This window comes from Myxine glutinosa, chromosome 1 (assembly GCF_964187855.1).
Source record: "Myxine glutinosa chromosome 1, kmMyxGlut1.1, whole genome shotgun sequence".
NCBI classification, from domain to species: Eukaryota; Metazoa; Chordata; class Myxini; order Myxiniformes; family Myxinidae; genus Myxine; species Myxine glutinosa.
The window spans coordinates 174030344-174039910 of NC_136261.1; the positions used below are offsets into that span (position 1 = coordinate 174030344).

General features: G+C 43.6%; 1 protein-coding gene across 2 annotated transcripts in view; it reads left to right on the top strand.

Annotated features, from left to right (window-relative positions):
* LOC137431328 (intraflagellar transport protein 70A) overlaps nt 1-7228 on the top strand; it is a 199593-nt gene extending 192365 nt beyond the window's left edge. For both annotated transcript variants that reach the window (XM_068122551.2, XM_068122559.2), the window contains exon 19: nt 6838-7228. In XM_068122551.2, coding sequence (XP_067978652.2) covers nt 6838-6983 — 146 coding nt within the window. In that variant the 3' untranslated portion in view covers nt 6984-7228. The remainder of the gene's footprint in view (nt 1-6837) is intronic.
* Nucleotides 7229-9567: the final 2339 nt, after the last annotated feature.

The following is a 9567-nucleotide window of genomic DNA, read 5'->3' on the forward strand; positions in this document are numbered from 1 at the left end:
AAAGGTCAACATAAGCCGAATTTCTAAAATCCTCAATTTTCATCCGATTGACTTGAAATTTGAATAGGATTTACACATCGGCGAACTGAATTCAACCACCAACTATTTTTGAGATCAGCTTAGATCAAAAGGTCAACATAGGCCAAAGGTCAACCACTTTTTTTGAATTTCTAAAATCCTCACTTTTCATCCAATTGACATCCAATTTGAAGAGGATTTACATATGAGCTTACTGAATTCAACCAACAACTATTTTTGAGATCAGCGTAGGCCAAAAGGTCAACATAAGCCAAAGGTTAACAACAATATCAAGTTTCTAATATCCTCAATTTTCATCCGATTGACTTGAAATCTGAAGAGGATTTACATATCGGCTAACTGAATTCAACCACCAACTATTTTTGAGATCAACATAGCCCAAAGCTCAACCACTTTTTTCATATTTCTAAAATCCTCAATTTTCATCCAATTGACTTGAAATTTGAATGGGATTTACATATCAGCAAACTGAATTCAACCACCAACTATTTTTGAGATCAACATTGCCCAAAGCTCAACCACTTTTTTCATATTTCTAAAATCCTCAATTTTCATCCAATTGACTTGAAATTTGAATAGGATTTTCATTTCAGAAAACTGAATTCAACCACCAACTATTTTTGAGATCAGCATAAGCCAAAAGGTCAACATATGCCAAAGGTCAACAACAATTTCAAATTTCTAAAATCCTCAATTTTAATTCGATTGACTTGAAATTTGAATGGGATTTACACATCGGCTAACTGAATTCAACCACTTGCTATTTTTGAGATCAGCGTAGGCAAAAATTTCAACATAGGCCAAAGGACAACCACTTTTTTCACATTTCTAAAATCGTCAATTTTCATCCGATTTACATGAAATTTGAATAGGATTTATATATAGGTGAACTGAATTCAACCACCAACTATTTTTGAGATCAGCTTAGATCAAAAGGTCAACATAGGCCAAAGGTCAAACACTTTTTTTGAATTTCTAAAATCCTCACTTTTCATCCAATTGACATCCAATTTGAAGAGGATTTACATATGAGCTTACTGAATTCAACCAACAACTATTTTTGAGATCACCATAGGCCAAAAGGTCAACATAAGCCAAAGGTGAACAACAATATCAAGTTTCTAATATCCTCAATTTTCATCCGATTGACTTGAAATTTGAAGAGGATTTACATATCGGCTTACTGAATTCAACCACCAACTATTTTTGAGATCAACATAGCCCAAAGCTCAACCACTTTTTTCATATTTCTAAAATCCTCAATTTTCATCAAATTGACTTGAAATTTGAAGAGGATTTTCATTTCAGATAACTGAATTCAACCACCAACTATTTTTGAGATCAGCATAAGCCAAAAGGTCAACAACAATTTCAAATTTCTAAAATCCTCAATTTTAATCCGATTGACTTGAAATTTGAATGGGATTTACACATCGGCTAACTGAATTCAACCACTTGCTATTTTTGAGATCAGCGTTGGCAAAAATGTCAACATAGGCCAAAGGTCAACCACTTTTTTCACATTTCTAAAATCGTCAATTTTCATCCGATTGACATGAAATTTGAATAGGATTTATATATAGGTGAACTGAATTCAACCACCAACTATTTTTGAGATCAGCATAGCCCAAAAGTTCAACATAGGCCAAAGGTCAACCACTTTTTTCGAATTTCTAAAATCCTCAATTTTCATCCGATTGACTTGAAATCTGAATAGGATTTGCCTATCAGCTTACTGAAACCAACGACCAACTATTTTTGAGGTCGAAATAGGCCAAAAGGTCAATATAGGCCAAAGGTTAACCATTTTTTTTTGAATTTATAAAATCCTCAATTTTCATCCGATTGACTCGAAATCTGAATAGGATTTGCATAACAGCTTACTGAAACCAACCACCAACTATTTTTGACGTCAACATAGGCCAAAAGGTCAACATAGGCCAAATTTCTAAAATTGTCAATTTTCATCCGATTAACTTGAATTTGAATAGGATTTTCATATCAGGTCACTGAAATCTACCACAAATTATTTTTGAGGTCAAAAAGATGCTCGACTGAGTGCCATTCTACTTTGTTCTGGTTTGCCTAGTGTCGCTCTATGAGTGATTTTTCATTTGTGTGTTTGTTTGTTGGTTTGTGTATTTGTCTATCCGCTCACTTATACTTGCCTACAGGTCACAGTTTTTAACCAATCTTCACGAAACTTCACCAAATGGTAGAGTTCGTGGTCCGACAAAATCCGATATATTTTTGAGGTCAAAAGGTCAACATAGGTCAAAGGTCAACGACTTCTTTCCAAATTTCTAAAATCCTCAATTTTAATCCGATTGACTTGTAATTTGAATATGATTTACATATCGGCTAACTGAATTCAACCACCAGCTATTTTTGAGATTCTCTCTCCCCATCTTGTCTCCAGCTCCCTTTATTATATGTTTTATGTGTTCGTTTATGGTTTTTTTGTGATTAATGCTAGCTCTTATATGAGCCTCGATCGTCTAAAAAAGAAAATATATATATATATATTGTTATGAATTTTGGGGTAGGGGCATATATAGATTTAGGTAGATCTGCATAGGTAGGTGTCTGGCTGTCGTGATAGGAAACCTCACCTGTAATAAGTTCTGTTTAGGCGGTTTGTTCAGATTAAGGTGTGTCTTTGTCCCCATTACGAGGAGTGGGGCATGATAAATAGTTCTAGGGAATAAGGATAAGACTCCATTGTATGTGAAACCTCTGTGATCATACCTGTGTCCCGTATAGCAATGCACATCACACACATTAGCTCGGCCCAATAGCGCACACACTAATTAAATTCCCCCGCCGCCACAATGACTGACGGAAAAGAACAAACAGGAGGCAACCACGCACTATGGCGCCATAGCAGGCAAACCGTGCAAGGCAGGCTGAGGCCACGCCCACCTTGCGAAGGATTAGTCGAAGAAGGGCCGGTGACGTCAGAGGAGAAGCGACACCACGAACCGCGAGCTGACATTTTTCCCTTCTCGTGCTGGATCCCTTAGCGAGCGGTCGCATTTTGCCTCTGTCAGCATCGACGTCCCTCTCCTTCCTGTCTCGTTGTTGGATACTCTCTCTCACTTGGCCCTCGCGTATTCCTCTGCCATCGACTCTCCCCGCTTCGTGTCGGATGTTGGCGAGCGACGGTGTGCGGGATGTGACCTGTGGTTGCGAACCGAAGAGAGACTGCGTGAGGGGCATTTGTAAAATGGCAGAGCCCCAAGAACGAAGAGCCGCCGTTTCAGTGCCGCATTCGTGAGGAAGGGCATGGTTGGGAAGCGGGCTGCATGCTCATTCGCCTCGCGCGGGAGGCCTTCATCAAGGCCGAGTGAGCAAGGGCGCATCGGGGCCTGGTTCGCGCCAACGACCGAGTGGTTCGCACCAACCATAGCTGTGTTCGGACGACGTGCTGGGACCGGACGATTCCTGACACACAAAGATAAGCCAGCACAAACGCAAACACAACGGTTCTTTTTGATATATCTTCCTTTGTTTGTTGATGCGTCTGGTGTGTGGGATCCCAACTAGCGAACTTTTTTTTCTTTCATCTTTACGAGATCCATATTTTTTATTCATATTTACCTCAGCGCATTTCAGCGAGGAATATTATACACGGAATCTGAGCAGGTGGCAGAGCAGCGCGCTGATTTGCTCAGAGCGATCACGTGATGTTCCTTGCCGCCATAAACTCACAGTTACGCGTTCGCACGTAATTCACACGTTCAAAACAAACGAGATCCGCGAAGCGAGTTGGTCGAGTCGTGCTAACCAAGATGGCGACACGGCGGCTTCACTTTTCAAGGAGTATGAGCGTTCTATATATTTTCAATTCCGTGCGCCCAACTCGCTCACGTACTTGATTTGTGGCATAGACATGGCCATTGGGCCTTCACGGTGTAATTTGTGCGAGGCTTTTGTCTGAGTGAGCTTGTGAGTGAGCAACTTCCCCTCCTCATCCCCCCTCCCCTTCCCCCTCCCCCCCTCCCCTCCCCCCCACCCTCTCCCCCACCCTCTCCCCTCCCACTCCTCTCCCACCCCTCTCCCCCTCCCATCCCTCCCCTTCCCCCCTCTCCTCTCCTCCCCCCTCCCCCCCTCTCCCCCTCCTATCCCTCCCCCTCCCCCCCTCTCCTCCCCTCCCCTCCCCCCTCCTCCTCCCCCCTCTTCTCCCCTCTCCCGCCCTCTGCTCCCCTCCCCCCCCTCTCCTCCCCTCCCCCCCCCCCTCTCCTCCCCTCCCCCCCGTTCCCCTCCCTTCCCCCTCCCCTGCCCCTCCCCGCCCGGCAATGCCGGGTACTTCTGCTAGTTGTAAATAAAGTTAAGTTCTGTGCATTGTAAATATAAGAATGTGCCCATCGGCTATGTATTTAGTTTGAAATTCCGGAAATACTCGGGTAGTTGTGGGTGTGAAACTGTTAGATAGCTGCTCAACGCAATAGGAGGGACATATTTAGTGCTAAAAACTGTCGCACACATGGGTCAGAGTAAATGCTAGTGGAAACCACACCTATGTGTCACATTTAAACGTAATGGTAATATTGCATGCCAGGCTTTACCGGTCGTTCCATTGTTGGGTGGGTTTGACTCGGGGCGAGTCTGGTGAGAGAGGGGTGTAGTGTTGTGGTTTTTGAGAATAAAGGATGACCCCCCCCCCCCCCCCCTCGTAGGTAGACGCACCACAACATGTGGCCTCGCAGTAGTTCAGTTATTTCTTAGTAAATGTAAGGTAGTCTCCTTTCCTGTGTTAGTTTTGCGTTGAGCAGGTCAGTGAGCTTAGGTGTTCTTTTGCGCTGGAATGCCACGTGCTCGGCCTGAACAAGTCTGGCAAGGCCGAAGGGAGGAGCTGCAGGGGGAGTGGCCGGTAAGCGCGAGCCGCCAATCAGAGCTCGAGGGGAGTGGCTAACCACGGCAACGGGAGGCGGAGCATGGAACATTCGAGTAGGGCCGGGGCGGAGCCATAAAAAACCCTGCTCCGAGCCCCCCGCCTCAGTTCAGGTCAGTGGAGCTTGAGTGCGAGTTGAGCTGGAGAACGCGCAGGAGACGAGTCAGAACGAGAGAGAGAGAGAGAGAATCGCCCAGCCCCTGAACAAGTCGAAGTACTTGCATTGAATTGCCTATTTTATCGTCGTTGTACACGAACTTTCCCCGTGCCCTGTGCCCTGCGCTCTGCTGCGCTGTATTAATCGCGCTCGTGAAGACGACCCGTTCCAGGCTACAGACGCGCGATCTCCTCCTGCCTGCGCTCCCTGCACATGCCGTGACCACCAGAGGGCCACGCCAGGCGAGCTGTCCGGGAGCGACCGACGGCAAGGCGCGTTTGGCGCGCGAACTTTCTTCCTCCATTTCCCCGTGTGAGTGAGTGGGCCCTGTGTCTGGGTTTAAGTTAACATTGTTTAAGCATCTGCTCTGTGTCCCCTTTCCTTTATCCTGATCACTGTACATTATAATAAATTGTGTTCTTCCTCTGATTTGACCGTTCCCGTCCTTTCCATTAATTGGCCCAGCATAGTACGAATAAAACCGCTCGAATCTGGTTCCATAAAAGTAACGGCACGAGTCACGTGATACGCACACCGCTCGGCGTAATCGATTAGCGTGGCTTGTGCGAGGTCCGGTCCCCGTTTTCGTGGCGGGCGTGGGGTCAAAGGTACGTGCGGCGTCGACCCGATAATTTTTTCACGCTTGCTGCGGAAGTGGCGATTCAGCCTCGTGGACACGAAGACCCAAGGGGAAAAAGGGGTTTAATCCCCCCTTTATAACGTGGATGGGCTTCGGGAGATCCGCAACAATATATACAGTATATATCGCAACAATATATAACAATATATCAATATATACAGACGACGGCGTTGCCGGGCGGGGGAAGGGAGACCCGTACATTCCCAACCCGTACATTCGCCCTCTCGACTCAAGCTCACTCGGACAAAAGCCTCGCACAAATTACACCGTGAAGGCCCAATGGTCATGTCTATGCCACAAATCACGGGCGCACTGAATTGAAAATATATGGAACGCTCATACTCCATGAAAAGTGAAGCCCCCGTGTCGCCATCTTGGTCAGCATGACTCGACCAACTCGCTTCGCGGATCTCGTTTTGTGCGGCAATAATCTGCTCCAATCGGTTACGGAAGGGTTGTGGAAAGACGTTTCACAGCTGTTTCAAAGACATTTAATTCATATCGCACAAAATCGATACAAAACACGATCGCATAAAAGGTGAAAAAACGTGTGACGTGTGACGGGATGGAACATCACGTGATCGCTCTGAGCGAATCAGTCTGGCGGCGGAAATGGAACATCATGTGATCGCTCTGAGCGAATCAGCGAGCTGCTCTGGAACCGGCTGAGATTAGCGGGTACTTCGCTGAAATGCGCTGAGGTAAATATGAATAAAAAATATGGATCGACAAATATTTTGAGTTCGGCCATGTTCGTCCCAGGCTCAATGGCCATGTCTATGTTAAATATCAAGCACGTAAGCCTCTCCGTTTCGGAGTCTATCGGTAACATTACACACACACACACACACACACACACACACACACACACACACACACAAACTGTGTTTTATATATACTGTATATAGATTAGACCCTAAAGCACTTATGATCTCTGAGCACAATTCCCTTGTAAAAGTTGTTTGTAACTTTTGTTGGATAACTTTATATGGGTGATGCTATATGTAATGTAATAATTGAGTACATCCTATCTTGTTGTTTTGCTGCTATTTTGTTTTTCACACTCTTGCCTCTTTCTCTATCTCTCGTTCCCCTCCCTCTTCTCAGCACATGGCGACACCATCCCTGCTTATCTGGAACCTCCAGTTAATGACTCCAGCACTTTAACCCTTCACCCTGGAAAGAACTCGATCACCTACGAAGCTCGTTTACTCCGCCTCCTTCTTCTGGAAATAAGTGGTTGGGAAGAATAATGCCATTGCAGAATGGTTCAAAAGAAAAACCATTTAATTTGGGGAAAAAGTGCTGCATTGAAATCAAATGTGTGAGTATCTATGTTGTAAAAACAATCCTGATATTGTTACCATTTTAATGGTTGTTTGTTTTTAACATTGTACACTTCACTATGACTTATTTGGAATACGTTCAGTTTTCGCAGATTTACCATACTAGTGAAGAGCCCATACATGAGAAATAATAAAACTTCACTTGTAATGTCTCAAGGTATTCCTCTGCTTCACACACAAACATGTCCAAACAATATGGCAGTGCCTTGATTCTGCCTACGTACTGTATTATCATTTGGGATGAGTATACGCAGCCATTTCAGTGCATGTGCTTTGACGTCTTCATAATTCATAGACTTTAAAATGGAGTGTAAGTATGTTGTACGTTTTTCTACTCATCCGAGAGGGTTTGACCCAGGAAGCAGAAACTTTAATGGATGAATGAGGGCACTCTGGAATTGTGTAAGCCTGTGTAAGCCTGTGTAAGTTCCGTTGGAACCCATTAAATCTTGAAGAAAAAAAACAATTCGCCCATCTTGGTATTTTCTTACTTTTGGGGGGGAATGATGCAATTGGATTTATCCGAGCTATATAACCACGATGCACAAAAGCAGTACGCATGTTTTCGCTTCATATATGTAACCCGGGTTATTTTTTTTATTTTTGGGAGCAATCGAGGCAGCGGTCCATTGCTTATACACCGCCCAAATAAAGGGACGTTTTCGAACAACGTGTTACATGCTTGAAAAGTGGGTACTCTGCTAATAAACTTAAGCCGTCTAATGAGTGGTACAAAAATATTCAGCATGTTGAGTGTTTGCTTGAATGACGGTGGTTGGTTGGTTGCTCAAGATCGATCACCATTTCACAGTCACTTTCGAACTCATTGCACCGTTCCACAGGCACATGAAAGAATTGCATTACCAAATGTGATGATGTATTTATTTGCATCAACAAACTTCCACATCACCTGTGGAAGTCACAAGTCAGGTGCTTTAACGTTCTCCTTCAAAAGGAACTTAATGATACACCTTTGTTCCACAGCCCAGGTGACTGTGCGTCTCTGTTGCTTGGTTTTACGACATGAAGTCGTGCAGGATGGCTTCGAGATACGCACACTCCCATCTATGCTGTCCAGTCTGGGTTTGAATCCCGACACAGATAAAAAAAACTGTCAACCCGATGTTTCACGGGCATGGCGATTCATGATTCAATCGGATGGACATTAAATGTCTGCCAGCATTAGTTGATGAACTGGCCAAATCCCAAATTCCTGCTCAGACTTCCTGAGTCAGAGTGGCAACCCGACCAGGTTTGCAGCCCAGTAACTGCTTCGGCAGCACCAACGCTCTGCAAAAGGCATGGGTGGGACATGATGAGTGATGTGGAAGTCACATCCTGTATATCTTGCTCAAGCTAGACCAAATTGTGCACAATTTCAGCAGCCAGTGGGTCTTTTGTTATCGCATTGAAAGAGGGAATCATTTTGGCTCGAGAAAACAAAAATTGCTTTTGAGGCAGGACCTTTTCGACTTGCTCTTGTAAATGTCTTTTACAATGTGCATCATTTTGAAGTCCATTTCACAGCACTCCTGTTTTCCTTTTTACAATATAATCTTTGACCATTCAAAGCCATAGTCAGGTTCACTATGTTTTTTCGTTCAAAATCATGGTAGATTAGCAAACCTATACATTTTTGGAAACGTTATTACATGGAAAATCTGAAAATCAATATTTACATTTGCCAATTCGACCAATCGACCAATTCCATTCGACCAATTCGACCAATCGCTTCGATCGACCATTCGACCAATTCGATCGATTCGATTCGATTCATCGAATTCGATTCGATCGACCATTCGACCAATTCGATTTGCCAATCAATTTGAGCGACCTTTGCTTGTGTGGAACGGACTGTGAAAACGATGCGGACTATATTGTCGGATACGACACACAGGACAGTGATGACGAACTCTAAATGGCATATTCTGTAATCGTGTATGTTTGATGCCATTGACTGCCTGTGTATATTTTGTCATTGACTGCCTGTGTAGATGTGAAGTTATACTGACTGCATGTGTATATATGATTTTGCAGACTGCCTGTGTATGTTTGGTGATATGAATTATTGTGACACATTTTGATGTTATTAACTGCCTGTACAAAATGATAACATGTATTTGATTATGCAACGTATCGCGAATATAAAGACAGTATTTTGCAATTCAAAACCTTTGATTCGTGTCTTACCATTCCCCATAGCACTAATTTCATACTTTCATTGGATGCCTTGTCCCTGAAAATATAGGTTTAGTATATTTTTAAAAGTTTTTAGGGTAATTAGAGGCAGAAATAGAACAAAATATGTATTTTACAGTGGCCATTTTGAAAATCCAAAATGGCCGCCATACAGGTATCTCTCCAAATGTAAACATTGATTTTTAGTTTCCTTATGCTATAGCCTTTCCAAAAATGTATAGGTTTGCTAATCTACCATGATTTTGAACGAAATATAATTTATTGACATAGTGATCCTGACTACCAGATAGAG